Below are 18,577 nucleotides of genomic sequence, written 5' to 3'. Positions count from 1 at the left end.
AATAAAGCACGCACATGATTTAGTTAGTTACTGTGACGGTTTTATAGAAAACCAGCTAAAGTCGACAATTATGCTGCACAAATCGATACACACCACTATAATTCACAAAATGTTCAAAACATACGAATTGAATAATAATTATATAGCACCCAAAATTTATTAGATATAAAATATAGTGATTCGATTCTTCATAAAATAACACTTCATCCGTAATATTAGTAGATAGTAGATAAACGTAATTATTAACCTTTAAATTGGTAGAAAATGTTTTATGAAAATAGTGACAAAAAATTACTGGTGGTAGGACCTGAGTCCGCGCGGGTAGGTACCAACGCCCTGCTTATTTCTGCCCTGAAGCAGTAATGCGTTTCGGTTTGAATGGTGGGGCAGCCGTTGTAACTATACCTGAGACCTTAAAACTTATGTCTCGAGGTGGGTGGCGCATTTACGTTGTAGATGTCTATGGGCTCCAGTAACCACTTAACACCAGGTGGGCTGTGAGCTCGTCCACTCATCTAAGCAATAAAAAAAAAATATTTCAAATTCGTTTAAGTCGTCATATGATTTCCATTTGTAGTATGATGTAGGATCTTTAAGTATTTATAAAAAATAGTTAAAGTGATTGGCGGTACTTTCGATCAAAATAAAACGATTACGTTGTACACTTTTAAATGTACGGTAAAAAATCAGCGTGCTGTTTACTGATAATACGCTTCGAGCCACGTCATGTTTGTTTAGAGCCTTGAAGCCACATTCCATGGCTGATGTCAAAGTACTTAGCGCCGGTTTTGTACCAATGCGCACTGATTCACTCAAGCCGTTCTATACCAACAGACTAATTAGTGTAACGAATAAACAATAGGAATCTGTAGTAAGCGCATTTCAGTTAGCATGGTTCGATGTTCGTGGCCTAATTCCAGAAATAGCAATTTAACAAAGATGTTTTCTTGTTAATTATACAATACGTAAAACCGCAATGGAAACAAAATCATTTTCGCAATGAACGAATATTTCGTTAATTACTGTTTTTGGAAGGAGTAAATAAATAATGCAAGTTGGGAGTATGTCATTTTTATTTTTTGAAATCTATACTAATATTATACGGAGGAAAGATTTGTTTGTTTGTTTGTTTCGAATAGGCTCCGAAACTACTGGACCGATTTGAAAAATTCTTTTTCCATTAGAAGCCGACATTGTCCCTGATGAACATAGGCTACTTTTTTTTTTATTTTTTTTATTTTTTTTTTGGTTTAATGTGTGTTTTAATGTTTCCGAAGCGAAGCGAGGGCGGGTCGCTAGTGATAAGATAAAGCACTTCTGCAATATAAATGTTCGTTCCGCCCTCACTCAATAAAATTCTTACTACTGATAACGTTTTATCCCTTAAAGTGATTTTTTACTTTTATTTCAGATTGTTAAAGTGTTCGATAGAAAAACAATGTGGTCTTTAAGATATAAAAATCTTAATTTACTTAACATATCGTGTAATTTCCGAATAAGAGTAGCACCAATGTTTACAGACAAAGCTAGAATGAATGTGATCTCCAGACATTTCGCCCACTTCTGTGGCCTAATTAGTATGGCCACCATTGTAATTATTGATAAGAATTTGCGGTAGTTGAAATATTTTGGATAGTATACCTTTTTTCTAATTTTAATACGTTCTTAGCACGTGCTCACAAACGTCTTACACTGTTAAGGAATTTCGTCGTATCATAAAGATAAGGACCGCAACATTTACGTTATTACTAGCAGTCGAGAATTATAACATACTAGCGGAGTTCCGCGATGTTACCCGCGGTTATTGTCGTACCGCGGGTGATCCCGCGGGTCAAAGCTAGTGTAAAAAATTAGCCTAAGTTACTCCTTATATCATCAGCTACCTATCAGTGAAAGTCCCGTCAAAATCGGTCCAGTCGTTCCAGATATTACCCGAAACAAACAGACAGACAGACAAATTAAAAAAAAATGTTATTTTGGTATATGTACTGTCGAAGAGTGCAGGGGAGTCGTTTAGTGGGTAGGACCCTAAAAACATCCTTGGACCCGCGCCGCGGTTTCGCAGTCGCGGACCAGTCCCACATAGCCCGCGCGCCCCCTAGGCGCGGAGACCTCGTAGGAGGTTCGGCCCCGGCCCGGAAAAAAGGTATATGTACTGTGTATACATAATTACGCATTTAGTAAAAAGTGGTTATTTTATTATAACAAACAAACACTCCAATTTTATTTATTCGTATAGATTATCTATTATGTAGTAATTGTTACTGTACTGTTAGTCGTTTTTTCACTTTTTTATATGGAAATACAATTCCGTGAGTAATAAATGAGATGTATATAGTAATATGTATACATCTCTGAGGAAGGATTATCGGTGGCCCGGAGGTCTTTCTATTTTCACAACAACAGGTGAGCGAGCACTTTAAACATTATATTAAGAAGGAAAACCACAAATTATAACGTTTGTTTGTGAATAATAGGCTTCGAGGCACGTCGTGTGTTACTTGATAGCCGGTATTAGCAATAATGTCAAGTGAACTACAATTATTCACTAAAAATGACGAAATGAGGTTTTTTTTTAAAAACCAATTGATTTCGACGAATACTGACCTAAATGTAAGAATATATCATTTATAAATTTTGATATTTTTATAAACAGTACACAATATATACTAGTGGTAACACTAGTAGTTCCATAAACAGACTGTAATTATTAAATGGATTGTCAATACGTACAATATGCCATTTCAAAGCCGTGTGGTTACTTTACCTTCTGTGAGACGGTAAGGATCAGTACAATTGTAACATAAATTTAGGCTACAAAGCACTCATACGTTAGATTTAAGAGAGGATATAGTCTCTATTCTGATGTAATTCAAACATCGCCCTAAAAAATTATTACTAATTGAATTTCGCAGGGAAACTCAGTTTTTTTCTTTATCAGAATTATACATCAATAAACTTGATGCAAACACAAAAATCGAATTCACTTTGATATTTTTTAAGGAGGTTATGCCCTATCGCAAATAATTTAACAAATAAATACCCATTAAAATTCGAGCCGAGATCGTATGGCTTATGGCGTATGGCTCCCTCCTTACCGCTATGTATTCCGCGAGAACAATTCTGACAATGTTAAAAACAAAACGATGCATGAATTAAAAGCAACATTGATCCTGCTTTAACAAATCTATCTTTACGAAACTTAGAATATACAGACCGTCCAGGTTTGTGTTTATAAATATAGGGCAAGGGTCGTCTTCAATCAAAGGGATGCCATTACTTATTCACGTTTTTTTCTTTTTTTTCCTAAACCTTTCCCCAATTACCATAAAACCATTTTATTTATATTGAAATGCGAAAGCTTTTCAATTTTCCAATAAATCAAACGAAGGGGACCTCAAAGGTAAGAGAAAATGGAACGTGAATTTCATAATTTGCTTATTTTGGAGAGATTCATAATTGTGTTTCACGTACCTACATACCACATAATTAATTCAGTTAATACTAGCGTATATATCAATGTATTGAATTATTAAATGAAATTATTTTTCATTAATCCACGCAGAGATCAAATAAACTGAAAGCGGTTTCAATTCTTGGTAGCGATTTAAGTAATTGATCAAATAGCTCATGATAATTTTAGATTATTACAGAACGTACATTCAACGACCGTTGTTTATCAACATTTAATGTTTGAGCTGTATTATGGATCTTTCTTTTTTGTTACTAAGTCGTGAATTAACTAATAGCGGTTTCATTTTTGTAATTATTGCGATTACCAATTATTATTTTTGACCGACTCAGTGATGGAGTAGTTAGAGCTCCTGACTGTTGTGCCGAGGGTCGTGAGTTTAACTCCCACATGGAGCAAACATTCGCGTGATGAACAGGTTTGTTTGTTCCTTGCTGAGTGTTTATTGTCTATGTATATGTATATATTTAAACGTGTGTAAGTATGTATCTAACTGGTGGAAGGACCTCTTGTGAGTCCGAACAGGTAGGGGTATGACCACCCTGCCTATTTCTGCCGTGAAGCAATAACGCGTTTCGGTTTGAAGGGCGGGGCAGCCGTTGTAACATACTGAGACTTTAGAACTCGTATCTCAAGGTGAGTGGCGGCATCTACAACGTAGATTTTGTAGTCGTCGTGGCCTAACGGATAAGAAATCCGGTGCATTCGTGTTGAAGCGATGCATCGGTGTTCGATTCCCGCAGGCGGGTACTAATTTTTCTAATGAAATACGTACTCAACAAATGTTCACAATTGACTTCCACGGTGAAGGAATAACATCGTGTAATAAAAATGAAACCCGCAAATTTATAATTTGCGTAATTACTGGTGGTAGGACCTCTTGTGAGTCCGCGCGGGGGGGTACCACTGCCCTGCCTATTTCTGCCGTGAAGCAGTAATGCGTTTCGGTTTGAAGGGTGGGGCAGCCGTTGTAACTATACTTGAGACCTTAGAACTTGTATCTCAAGGTGGGTGGCGCATTTACGTTGTGGATGTCTATGGGCTCCAGTAACCACTTAACACCAGATGGGCTGTGAGATCGTCCACTCATCTAAGCAATAAAAAAAAAATGTTTATGGGCTTCGGTAACCACCAGGTGGACTGTGAGCTCGTCCATCCATATATTCAATAAAAAATAATAATAATAAAACATGTCAGTCTTTGGTACCCGTAACACAGGGGATCCGAATTTGGGGCCGGATAACCGTCCGTAATTAGGTCCCAGTTATTTATTTATTATTTTTGTTATCTAACGGAACTGCAATCTCGTATTAAGGAGTATTTATTGATCATTAGTCACCGCATCAATATTATGGATTGTACGATTCAATGGAGCGTGACTGTGATATAAAGCTTAAACGACCTACATGACACACACGTCTGATATTTCAACACCGACCTTCAGCCGTGATTTACTCGTGGAAAAGGTTTAAGTTTATTTAGCCTTTACTTATTTATACTTAAATCTTAAGAGCTCATCATTTAATGACCAGTTTTATATACTTTTACCGGAATTTTCTTCGATATCAATGGGGGATGTATTGGTCCACCACTATCCTATCTATTTATGCTGCGAAGCATTCGTGCTTTTCAGTTTGAAGACAGTAGTCTTCGTGTTTCGAAGTATCGCGGCGTTCACTTTGTGACATATATTTATCATTGTATTCGTAAGGGTTATTTTAGCTACTCACGGACCCGGTCTGAAAGTATTGCTAACTCTGTCCCTAGCAAGAGCACTGCTTCGCTGCTTTTAACTCCGGATCATAATCACGACCCAGTCAGAAGATCCAGCGAGAAGCTCAGGTGCACTATGATCTCGTCGTTGTAGATTAATACAAAAACAATATTATTTAAAACATAAAAAGTTCACGAACAGAATGCCGATGCATTCGTGCTGAAAAGTGTAATTATCTTCAGAAGTCTGTTACGTAATTTCTATATAGCTTGTTCCTTAATTGCGTCCATAAAAGACGGAGCTTGGAGCGGATCATACCTTCCCAGACGAACTTTCGCTTTCGCTTCACAAACGAAGATTGAACAAACAAATAACTTCTTGTAAGACTTAATATTACTTTCACAAAAGTAATGATATTTTACTGTGTACCAATTTTGCGTTCATTTAGAATTGAAATTTATAACTAAGACAACGAATTTAATTAAGGAGACGTTGCGTATTTTATTTGACAACAAATTTTATTTTTCGAATTGCGAGTATGATTAAGCTTATTGTTTGATGTTTCATCTGTATTCGTCTCATAATTTTAATTCTCAACAAAAGTTATTAATTTTATACAAACGAAAACCATTTTTTGTTGTGCGCTATAACGTGCAATCTTCTTGTTACTTATTAGGCGCGTAATGATTTAGATTATTTACGAGACAATGTTCAAAAATATTTTTTACAGTTGGTTAGTTATTAACAAAGCGGCCGACCCAAAAAGGGATATTGGCTACGAGTTAATTAGGGGACATTCATCGGTGCGTTATGTATTTTAATCAGACCATATTCATTCATTTTACATGTACCAAATGGTCATATAACGTTACCGGATTTAAAACGTATTAAAATAGGCTATTTAAAACTATATTTCAGCCATGCGTTAAAAGGTTGAGTTAATAATGTCGAACATTTAATTTCGTATTATCACTACATAGTATAAAACAAAGTCGCTTTCTCGGTCCCTATGTATGCTTAAATCTTTAAAACTACACAATGGATTTTGATGCGGGTTTTTTTTTAATAGAGTGATTGAAGAGGAAGGTTTATATGTATAATAACATCCATTAAATAGTGGAGATATCAATAATAAATTACAGTTACCGAAGCGAAGCGAGGGCGGGTCGCTAGTGTACTCTATTTTTTTTTGTTATATATTGTTATTCAATAGAGGCTGCTCGATCTATTTCATTTATAATATGAATCATAGTTCACATATTGTTATGAAGATTTAATTTAAATTATCGTGTAGGCGAAAACTCGATTTACAGAAGTAAATTGAATACCACCGTAGCTAATAACAGTATAATATTGCATGCACTTTGAAATCTAACGCTAAGGAAAATGGCTTCCATAATTGGATCGGATATTAATAAGGCAAAGTATGTTTAATGTCTCTTAGACGAACAGCTGACCCAAACTGGATAGACGTGGCACAGGATAGAGACGCTTTGGCATCTTTGGAGGAGGCCTTTACCCGATCCGGGGTTCTTGCTAACTAAATTTTACTGATTTAGTACAAAACTCTTTTACATCCTAAATACTTATACATACATTTATATTTATCATATTTTTTTTTAAACTTTGTAAAGCAAGAAATAAAGGGCTTATTATTATTATTATTATTATTATGTTTAATGTTTATCTTTTGACTATCTTCGCAAGAGCATTTTAATATTCTATCCGACTGTTGTACTATGTGTACCCAAATATTGATTTTTTGGTACGATTGCATTATTATATCAGGACCACGTAATTTAAAAGCGCGATTCAGGTAATATCACGTACGCTAGTATCACGTAAACGCACGTAGTAAATTCTTAAAACTTGAATATACTTTACTAACTTTATATTAAATACTAGCGACCGTCGAGTCGTCGTGGCCTAGCGGATAAGACGTCCGGTGCATACGTGTTGAGCGATGCACCGGTGTTCGAATCCCGCAGGCGGGTACCAATTTTTCTAATGAAATACGTACTCAACAAATGTTCACGATTGACTTCCACGGTGAAGGAATAACATCGTGTAATAAAAGTGAAACCCGCAAAATTACAATTTGCGTAATTACTGGTGGTAGGACCTCTTGCGAGTCCGCGCGGTTGGGTACCACCACCCTGCCTATTTCTGCCGTGAAGCAGTAATGCGTTTCGGTTTGAAGGGTGGGGCAGCCGTCGTAACTATACTTGAGACCTTAGAACTTGTATCTCACGGTGGGTGGCGCATTTACGTTGTAGATGTCTATGGGCTCCAGTAACCACTTAACATCAGGTGGGCTGTGAGCTCGTCCACCCATCTAAGCAATAAAAAAAAAAAAAAACCGCCCTTGCTTCGCTTCGGAAACATCAAAACACACATGAAACAAAAAAAAACAAAAAAAAATTTTTAAAAAAAGTAGCCTATGTTCATCAGGGACAATGTCGACATCTAATGGAAAAAGAATTTTTCAAATCGGTCCAGTAGTTTCGGAGCCTATTCGAAACAAACAAACAAACAAATCTTTCCTCTTTATAATATTAGTATAGAAGTATAGATAAATATAGTTTTTTTTTTTCAAATACATACAAAGTATCACAACTAAAACAGAAAAGTCTGAACATATTATTTCCAGTAATTTTAACGTGGCAAACCTCTACAATTTCATATATGCAATATAGTTCAGTTAAGAGATGTACAATAAATATACTAAAGAAAAAAGAAAACTATTACTCGAATTTCCTTATTTCTTGGGAAACCTTACTATAATTCTTGTTCAATAGCTATTGATATTCATACATATTATGTACAACCAAATAACGCCTTATCGCCGTATATACACATCTGGATCTTTACGGCGGCAACAGGTTATTATTTGACCTAGATAAAGCTTGAAATAGCTCACCTGCCGAAATCGTTGGGTAAACTAGTAAGAGACATATCATTGAGGCCGAGGACCGTAAGGGCCCGAAGTTGACTGAAGCCGGCCGGCAGCCTTGGTATAGGATTGCTGCTGAAGTCCGCGATCTGGAGGGCACGCAGCTTCTTGATGTCCTCAGGTATATCCGGAATGTCTAGAAAAAAAATAAACGTTTTTGTAATTTATTATTTTCATCCACATTTTCGACTACACGAAACAATCAATTGTATAATATGGATGTCGATAGAAAGTCGTTCCATACATTTGAAACACACACAAATTACGACACAACTTTTGTAAATATTTCATAAATGACGATATGTTTGTTTGTTTTATAGTAAACAGTACAATGAAACGAAATATCACGTGTACCTAACTGTTTACACGTATGTACGTCAAACATTTCAACATTGTCCTTCCAAAATATTACACCAAAAATCGGTTCTGTATCACGCTTGCTTTAAACCAAAGATGAGGAATATTCTACTGGTGGTAGGACCTCTTGTGAGTCCGCACGGGTAGGTACAGCCACCCTGCCTATTTCTGCCGTGAAACACTAATGCGTTTCGGTTTGAAGAGTGGGGTAGCCGTTGTAACTATACTTGAGACCTTAGAACTTATATCTCAAGGTGGGTGGCACATTTACGTCGTAGATGTCTATAGGCTCCAGGAACCACTTAACACCAGGTGGGCTGTGAGCTCGTCCACCCATATAAGCAATAACAAAAAAAAAAAAATTTTGTAATTGATTAAAATATAATAAGACGAGCTTAAGGTCGCAAGTAGGTATAAAAATGGAACACGGACACGTAAACAATACGGTCCACGTACAAATCTCTGCTATTATACCACGTTTCGAGATGTTTAATAAAACAATGTAAGCAGCGTATGAGAACAAGGTCGCACAAACCAATTTTAAATACACCAAAACTACGAAAACGTTGTTGCATTTTCACTTGCAAAAAGCGCCGATTCCAAGCGCAAAAAGTCTCCTACATGTCAACGGTCATATATTCGATTTAGAACTTAAGACCGAGTTTTGGAAAATACATACGCGCAAATAGCTCACCCATATAGCATATGTATATTGGTTTTGTAATATAAAAAAAAATTACAGCATCATTGAATATTATTATATTCTGTGAGTTAGTCTAGGCATACATTTTCGAACAATAGTACGAGTAGTGTTTTTGTACTGGAAATGAAAACATATCTTATACTGGTGGTACAATATAAATATATAAATTATTAAACCATTACAATTGTAAACCCCCACTTATTTCTGCAACGAAGCAGTTATGGATATTGGTTGGTTTGAAGGTCAACCATTGCACATGGAGTTGAGACTTGGATCGCATGTTTCAAGGTTGGTGATGGCATTCCCATTGGAATGTCCATAAGTTCCAGTAATTACTTAACATCAGATAGGCCGCGAGCTCATTCACCTGTGTAGGTAATGAAAATAAAAATAATTCCAGGATTCGGCGAATTCAAAGACAACACGTTGTTGTCGTTGATTTGCTTCATTGATATCAATTGGAACTGAAGCACTTGTGTCACTGCACAATTGAGTTTTTATTCAAGAATACCAGTATGCCAATGATCCTAAATTTCGCAGCACATAGTACTTGATAAATAAAAGACAATAAGGCCTTCACTATTATTCTGCTAAATTTATGAGATATTTAATACAAATATTGTTAGTAAGTTCTTTAACGTCTTCGATCGCTTGATCATTTGACACACGTGCTAAAAAGCTAGGTTGTCTAATGCAAGTACCGCTGTTTACCGAGCAAACTGTTTTAGAAATTCTTCTGAAAAAGAACATAGCGATTGGGGAACACTGAAGAGGGAAGATTATTTCAGTCTGGTGTAGATATCTTCTCTTAATCTTTTTTTCTCTTGCATTATAGGTAAACGCAGTAGCTTCAAGTAATAGACGTGAACTCACTCTAGAAGATCGGTTGAGTTGAACAATTTCTTAAGTAATACAATCTCCATATCGGTATGTAGTGGCCCTGGCGTTGTCTTCGTCGATAAATGTTTTTTCAACGAAGTACATCGATTTTTAAGTTACATTTTTTTGTTTATTTCAAAAACTAAAACCCAAAGATACTTAAAAGTGAAGTAAGGTACATAGTCGATTTATGTCATTTTCTTTTTTGTACTATCAATGGTAATGTGAACTTGAATATCATTAGGTTTGCAAATTCTTGCATTTAATATGTAAACTATTAGTATAAAGTCGGTACAGCAAACCAGTTTTCTAATTTCATGATGATAACGGTACTGCGCTCCGGTTTCCGGTTTTCGGACGAGAACTCCAACGGGCGTATCGTCGTCAACTATTTAAAATGTTACAGGACGGAACTCAAACTGTTATAAACTTAATTAATAACAGCAAGACGACTTCCTATACGTATAATAAAAAAAATACTATTTCGAAATACAAGTCTATAAATATTTTATGGTCACAATTATAAAACTCAGCGTTTAAGCTGTAGTACCACCAAAAAAATTCTGCCTGTTTCTAAGTTGTTATTCATTCATTCGTAGGCTGTCATTCGTTCCGGTTTTAAGGGCAGGAAAGACTTATTGGAATACAATTGGATCTTCAAAATGGTCAGTGAAATTCATAATGGCGTCTATATAATAGAAACCAGTAGCCGTTCATTCAGTGGTGAGCGAAAACGCTTGATTGAAATTCACTTGAAAACCTACTCTTAACGTCGTAATGAAATTTAATTGTTTATCAGTCGGACTTTCAGTTTAAAAACCTTTTCATAGCTGTAACAAATCACAATGAAGGAAACGTTTGTTTTAAGAACAAGAACTGTTCGAGAACAATTCGGAACGATAATACTTAACATGCTTTCCAAAAGTAGCGCTAGCTATTTTTGGAATACCGTATGGGCATGGGTTCCGCTTCTAAGTGCACCAAATTGTTTATGGAAAGGGTGTGTGGTGGTACTTTCAAAGTGTTGACGGTACCCATATCCGTTATTCGTAGTTTTATATCCATAATCTTGAAAGGTTTTTATTTTAAAAGCATTCCAGTCGGTATCGAGGTACTTACTTCCTTTAAAAATTAGTTAAGTAACCTCTTTCGCCTATCAAATGTCAACTTTTTCTATATTGCGATGTGCAAAATAATATAGACCGTCTGATCTTATGTGATTTTGGAGTCCATAAGATATACATACAACATGAATATCGCCACCTACTTGACACGAGGATTATGTTTTGATTATTATAATATTTTACGGGTATTTTAATCTTCACTGAAAAGTCATCGCAAAACATTGAGATCCTCAGAAATTGACAAACATTTTGATGAAAAAACTTAGAAATTGGAATATATATACTGGTGGTAAGACCTCTTGTGAGTTCGCGCGGGTAGGTACCACCACCCTGCCTATTTCTGCCGTGAAGCAGTAATGCGTTTCGGTTTGAAGGGTGGGGCAGCCGTTGTAACTATACTGAGATCTTAGAACTTATATCTCAAGGTGGGTGGCGGATTTACGTTGTAGATGTCCATGGGCTCCAGTAACCACTGTACACCAGGTGGGCTGTGAGCTCGTCCACCCATATAAGCAATAAAAAAAAAACAACGTATTTTCATATTTATATATTTCGATATGCGATTTTCACTTGCGCTGGTTCGTAATCATGAAAAATCGAAGACACTATCGTGCTTATTATAACGGATATATCCGGCGTTGTCTGGTCATTGTCATAAATGTTATTCTATGTATTAATCAGGGGATTATAGTTACTCTTTATACGCAATTTCACACATATTCATTCAGATTTTTTGTTTAGTTGAGTAGCAAACATACAAACTTTCTTATATGTACTTGTCGCATCCGGGTCAATAGTTCGGAATATCAACGATACACAAACGTCAAAGTGACAGAATGGCCGTGTCGTGGTTGACGACTTTTAGTAATATTAAGACGGTGGTTTTGATTATTATTTTAAATGATGAAATGTTGTTTTGATAAATATCACAAAATGAAGGGTAGACTCCGTAACGCCACAGTTATAAAATGGCGGTACGTGGACAGAGTCGTGGCATTCGTGTCAGACAGTGATTCCGTCCGTCTCAGCAGTGAGTCTCTGGCGGTCAGTCAGTCAGTCAGTCGGTCTGTCGGTATGTGCAACGAAACTGTCGGTTTATCCTGTCATTGTGAAAGTTGTGTGTATTGAGTTTCAATAATTATTATTGAAAAGTTTTATTGACTAAACTGAGTTTAATCGAATGCGAGTGATGACGAAACTACCGCTCAGCCATCCGCCGCCGCCGCCTACGACATCAGAAGTGGGATCAGGACTCTACTCTCACTGGCGTTACGTGTTTGAACATGTCCGAAGAACAGCAAAAAAACATGATGCAGATCAGAATACTAGTATTGGTACGCCACAAGAGCGTGAATGCAGCATACGTAAGTCGTGTAATAACGTCTCTGTTACCTCGATGGAAGATCTGAGCCACGAAGAAATCGTCACATCTTACGTTCTGGCTCATGTTGCCCAGTTTGACTGTCGACTTCATCACATGGCATTTACTAGCGGAAATACAACACGTAACAAGCTATTGCAAGAAATTAAGGCAAGTGCAAATCTCAAGTAAAACTTCGATCGCAATAATGGATCTGTCATGACAAGTGGGTAGTTCCGACAAGAATTATTTTAAGCGGCTGACTTCTGCTAGAGTTACATGGCACTAGTGCAGTAAACCAGGACATGAGACTGTGAATTGTCGCTGAAATTTTAGAATCTACTAGATTAAATACCAATAACATTACACGTTCGATGACTTCGGGCTCCAGCAAGCAAGCAAACAAGAAAGCAAGCAAGTTTCCGTGGGGAAGAAAAATTGACACATCTGAAGTCGTCGTGACCTGTAAGATAAGACGTCCGGTGCGTTCGTGTCTGGCGATGCGGCGGTGTTCGGGTCCCGCTGGCGGATGCAAGTTTTTCTGGTGAAGTGCGTGCTTGTGCGTGCTTGACAAGTGTTTGCGGTTGGCTTCCGCAGTGTGGGAGTAACATCGTGTAGGAGAAGTGGAACCCGTAAAATTGTAGTTTGCGTGGTGGCTGGTAAGATTTGCTGTGGTAAAAAGTTTGCGTGGTGGTAAAATGTCTTGTGAGTCTGCACAGGTAGCCGGAGGTGAGTCTTCCGCGGTCGCGGCCTACCCAGTTTGCGAGAACCGGGCAGATCGCCTCAACGGTACGGAGGCCGGCCGACGGGACCGCCAAACGACGAGACCACGCCTCCAGCACGGACTGCCGAGATTGGAGCCCCCGCGCTCCAGCTACACTTGCGCTAGGGCGCGCCGCCTCGTAGGAGACTGTGAGGTATCCTTGAATAACTCTGACTGCGATCGCGCGCTGCCGGCGTCACAGCGCGGCGACGTTCTCGTGGGTAAGGACGTGGCACCAGACGGGTGCTCCGTATAGTGCCATCGACTGCACGGGTACCATCACCCTGCCTATTTCTGCCGTGAAGCAGTGGTGTATTTCGGTTTGAAGGGTGGGGCAGCGGTTGTAACTATACTGAGACCTTAGAACTTCTATCCCAAGGTGTGTGGTGCGTTTACGCTGTGGATGTCTATGGGTTCCAGTAACCACTTAACACAAGGTGGGCTGTGAGCTCGTCCACACATTAAAACGAAGAGCGTAATCAAACGAAATTAGATACGAAGTTTAAAGGGCCGTTTAAAGTAGTTGAAGTATTGGATGGTGACCGTTACACATTGAAAGCTTTAAATTCAAAACGTACTTACAAATACCCACATGATAGGCTAAGAAAAATGCCAGCATGACACATACCAATCGAGGTTGATGTAAATGATGATGATGAAGAGCAAGCTTAAAATTGTGGTGAAAACTCGAGTAAGGATAGTCTATCGGCCGTATTGTGTTTGACCGTACCAGTAGCTATTACGTAGTCGTAGCCCGGTAGAAATCGGTGTCTCTTGAGGCAACTCAAGTAGTCCGTGGGTGCGCGGTGCGCGTTTGGCTCTGGCGGAGGTCGGGGTCTATAAAGACCATCGTGTGTAGTCAGCGGGTGATGCACACGGGCGATCCACGCTGTGGATGCGCATCATGAGGGCAATTGCGATTGCTGGTCGGCTGGAGAGCCGTGGCGTTAGATATTTTTACTCGGAAGTTTTCTTTGATCTGAGTTCCTGTAAGCTATGCCTGATTTGTACAGAGTAAATTTGAAGTTTGATGAACGACTGTGGTACGTGCTCTGGCTGCTGAATAATGAACTTTGTATACCCTATTGTTTGATTTGGTTAAAATGGTATTAAAACAGTTTAAAGCTTTGATGACTTTAAATTTTCCGATAAGTCATAAAGTGTAGTCAGGAGGGATCGAGCGGAACAAGTGTTCTCGTGGATGTTTTTGATTGTAGGTTAACCATCACACGAGGACGTGTACAGCCAGGAAGACCGTGTCGCAATCAACACGTGATTGCTGCAGCCAATACGAGATATGGGACGCAAGCGCCGTCTGTCGGCGCTCGATGGGTCAACTATTCACCGGCCGAGCGGAGCGACATGCCGGTAGCTGTGTAATATCGAGTATTTTTGGTAAATGAGAACAATCTGGTGAGTCGTATTATTTTTATTTGGATTTTGGTGCCGAATGTTCTCTTGTCGAGAAATCTATGCGACGGTTCTCATAAAAGGACTTGATATGTAGTCACAGGGATGACTGTCGATTAGAGTCACAGGGATGACTGTCGATTAGAGTCACAGGGATGACTATCATTGAACACTTGTAGTTACAGGGATGACTATCATTGAACACTTGCAGTCACAGGGATGACTATCATTGAACACTTGCAGTCACAGGGATGACTATCATTGAACACTTGTAGTCACAGGGATGACTATCATTGAACACTTGTAGTCACAGGGATGACTATCATTGAACACTTGTAGTTACAGGGATGACTATCATTGAACACTTGTAGTCACAGGGATGACTATCATTGAACACTTGTAGTCACAGGGATGACTATCATTGAACACTTGTAGTCACAGGGATGACTATCATTGAACACTTGTAGTCACAGGGATGACTATCATTGAACACTTGTAGTTACAGGGATGACTATCATTGAACACTTTGAACACTTGTAGTCACAGGGATGACTATCATTGAACACTTGTAGTCACAGGGATGACTATCATTGAACACTTGTAGTCACAGGGATGACTATCATTGAACACTTGTAGTCACAGGGATGACTTAGTTACTGTGTACATGAATTGTACGGGGAGAACTTGCAGCAGTAGTAAATCACTTATTTTCGTTTGTGTAATCTTTCAATGTCGTTATAGAATTTGTGATGACACAAGACTTTTAGTTTAGTAGAGTGGTCAGATATGGCCGAGCGTGAATGATACTGTGCGGTATTGGCTTTTGTTTCAGATTAACACACGAGGACGTGTGTAACACAGGATGGCCGTGTCGCATCCGGGTCAATAGTTCGGAATATCAACGATACACAAACGTCAAAGTGACAGAATGGCCGTGTCGTGGTTGACGACTTTTAGTAATATTAAGACGGTGGTTTTGATTATTATTTTAAATGATGAAATGTTGTTTTGATAAATATCACAAAATGAAGGGTAGACTCCGTAACGCCACAGTTATAAAATGGCGGTACGTGGACAGAGTCGTGGCATTCGTGTCAGACAGTGATTCCGTCCGTCTCAGCAGTGAGTCTCTGACGGTCAGTCAGTCAGTCAGTCGGTCTGTCGGTATGTGCAACGAAACTGTCGGTTTATCCTGTCATTGTGAAAGTTGTGTGTATTGAGTTTCAATAATTATTATTGAAAAGTTTTATTGACTAAACTGAGTTTAATCGAATGCGAGTGATGACGAAACTACCGCTCAGCCATCCCGGGCGCCGCCTCCGACATACTTATAAGTTTCTTTTTCTAATCCAATATTGTTCATAATTAATTAATGACCAATATGTTACCGGTCTACATTTAGTTTGATCAAAATTTTTAAAACTGTACATAAAATTTAGTTTGGAAGGAAATTAAATTTCGATTGGAGGATGTCATTGCTTCACGAGTTCATTTCCATTCTCAATAAATTAAAAACCTTGAGGGATTTGCAATTTCTTAATTACTTAGACAACTCTTATGCAAATGCAGACTCGTTTTTTCAAAGGCGTACTAATATTGTTTTCACTTAAAACAATGTTATAATCCTGTTACTTTCGACTTATCAACTAGATTTCAATTGCAATGTGGCATAAATTTTATTTTTTATTTTACAGCCCACCTCGTGTTAAGTGATTACTGGACCCCATAGACATCTACAACGTATATGCGGCCACCCACCTTGAGATATGAGTTCTAATATCTTAGTATAGTTACAACGGCTGACTAAAATTTAATTTAAATTAAAAAAAAAATAGTTATAAATTTATTTAAAATTAAATTTCTATTCTAGATTTATAAGATAAAACTTGAGAGATAAATGGCAAGAAGAATCTAATCACTACATCTCAATGAAAGCTCAGTGTTAAGGATGTTATTAAGATATTATACTTAACACAATAGTTTTACAATAAATCTGTTTCAGGCAAGCTAATGGTCTTTCATCGTATTCTTTACGACGATTTTTAACTTTTCTTTGTTTTTAACTTTTCAAACTTGATAACCGTTTGAGTAATATTTGCCCATGTCATATAGAACATGTTTTCAAAACAAGAAGGTGAATCACCTTCATTAAAATTCAATCAACAACTTGTACGGTAGTGACGTCAGCGATAGAACGTTACGAATTCCGAATTTAGTAACTTTTTTGCACAGGATCTTAGTTTTAACGATATTCAATAACCAATCATACATCACGTAGTATCTTAACAACAAAAAATTTAAATTTCTTTCGGTTAAGCTAAGTGACGTAAGAATATTTAAAAAAGTGACGTAAGTTGTCAGTCGCTATTTTACCCGCAGGCGACCGATCGTGGCTACGCGTCGAACCCATTTGTCATTAAACAACAGGCGATGGTTACGTAAATTTCCATCATACGTTCAAAATTTCGTATTAATAAATTATGACGAAAGGCGATTTTTCTAAATCCCTCCATAAACAACTTTTCTAGAAATTTTATAGGTCGCGAACACATAAACAATAATGGTTCGATAAATGGAAGCGAGCTTTAGTCGTCGGCGGTCTCGCGTGGCTTGCCACCGCTGGAATCCCATTAAAACGTTATTGAGTTCTGTTCATAAAATAAAGCAACGAACGAATGTCATATACTGTGATCTATCGTCCGGTATATTGAATGTTGGGAACCAGCGGGTCGCAACACGTTTGAATTAAATAATCTATTGAATGTTTGCCTTCGCCAAGATTATCAATAATGGATTGTCACTCGCGTCACTAATAATATCATTTAATATGGTAGGCACGAACACCAAAAATTACTAGTGGTAAGGCAAATACTCACTAGGAAGGATGTGGCATTGAATGCCGGTAATTTAGAGTTCACCCTTATGTCTCAGGTTGTGTAGCAGAATTCACTTTGTGATTTATAGAGTCCGGTAGCCAAAACAGTGATAGGCCCCGAAATATAAAGAGCAACGTGTAATACACCCAATAAAAAATACAGCAACTCAACAGAATTAAAATATGAACTATAATGTTAAAAATCATAAAATAAATATAGCTTGAATGTTTATTATGAACACTATGTTTTATTCCTTTGCTTGTCTTCTGCATATAATTTGATTATTTATTCAGAAACCATATTGAAAAACCCTATGTTGCTTTCACAGCTGCGATAAATCTAATAACGTTTCTTATGTTGAAACCCTTCAAATATTTAGACTACACAATATGCTTTGGAAATATAATAGACATACTACATATATATACACGTGCAAACATACATAAATACAAATCAAATAAGCTCAGAAGACGTTGCATTCTTCCTTCGGCGCTCAATTAAAAACGTAATGTGTACTATAATTATTGCCACGTGATACCTATCTATATATTAATACGTGAAGCAAAAACTTTGTATCCCTTTTAACGAAAATTGCGCGGACGGAGGAGTATGAAATTTTCCACACTTATAGAGAATATAGAGAAGTGCACAATGCTAATAATTTTTTAAAATAATGCATAAAAGATACATTAAATCAATAAAGAAAGCATTACTCACACTACATACCATGTATTTGACGCACACACACGCATGCATACAATTTATTGTCAAACTTTTGTTCTTGACGTCTGTTGTCAAGTTGAGATTAAATATTGTTTATATTTTAATATCTTTGTTAATATTTTTATCTTTGTTAATATTTTTAATAGTGTATGTAGTCTTGGCGAAATTTGTGATTATAGAAGTATAAAATACAATCATAATAGTGTACAAACTTACAATTCCAATTAATTATAGTCGAATTTT

At 37.4% G+C, this 18,577-nt stretch overlaps 1 protein-coding gene across 37 annotated transcripts in view; it reads right to left on the bottom strand.

Annotated features, from left to right (window-relative positions):
• scrib (scribble planar cell polarity protein) overlaps positions 1–18,577 on the bottom strand; it is a 101,158-nt gene that overhangs the window by 69,615 nt on the left and 12,966 nt on the right. For all 37 annotated transcript variants that reach the window (XM_089728320.1, XM_089728312.1, XM_089728327.1 and 34 more), the window contains exon 3: positions 8,107–8,275. In XM_089728320.1, the coding sequence (XP_089584446.1) occupies positions 8,107–8,275 (169 nt within the window). The remainder of the gene's footprint in view (positions 1–8,106; positions 8,276–18,577) is intronic.

The sequence above is a fragment of the Bombyx mandarina genome, chromosome 06 (genome assembly GCF_030267445.1).
Source record: "Bombyx mandarina strain Sakado chromosome 06, ASM3026744v2".
NCBI classification, from domain to species: domain Eukaryota; kingdom Metazoa; phylum Arthropoda; class Insecta; order Lepidoptera; family Bombycidae; genus Bombyx; species Bombyx mandarina.
This window is presented reverse-complemented; position numbering and strand designations above follow the sequence as displayed.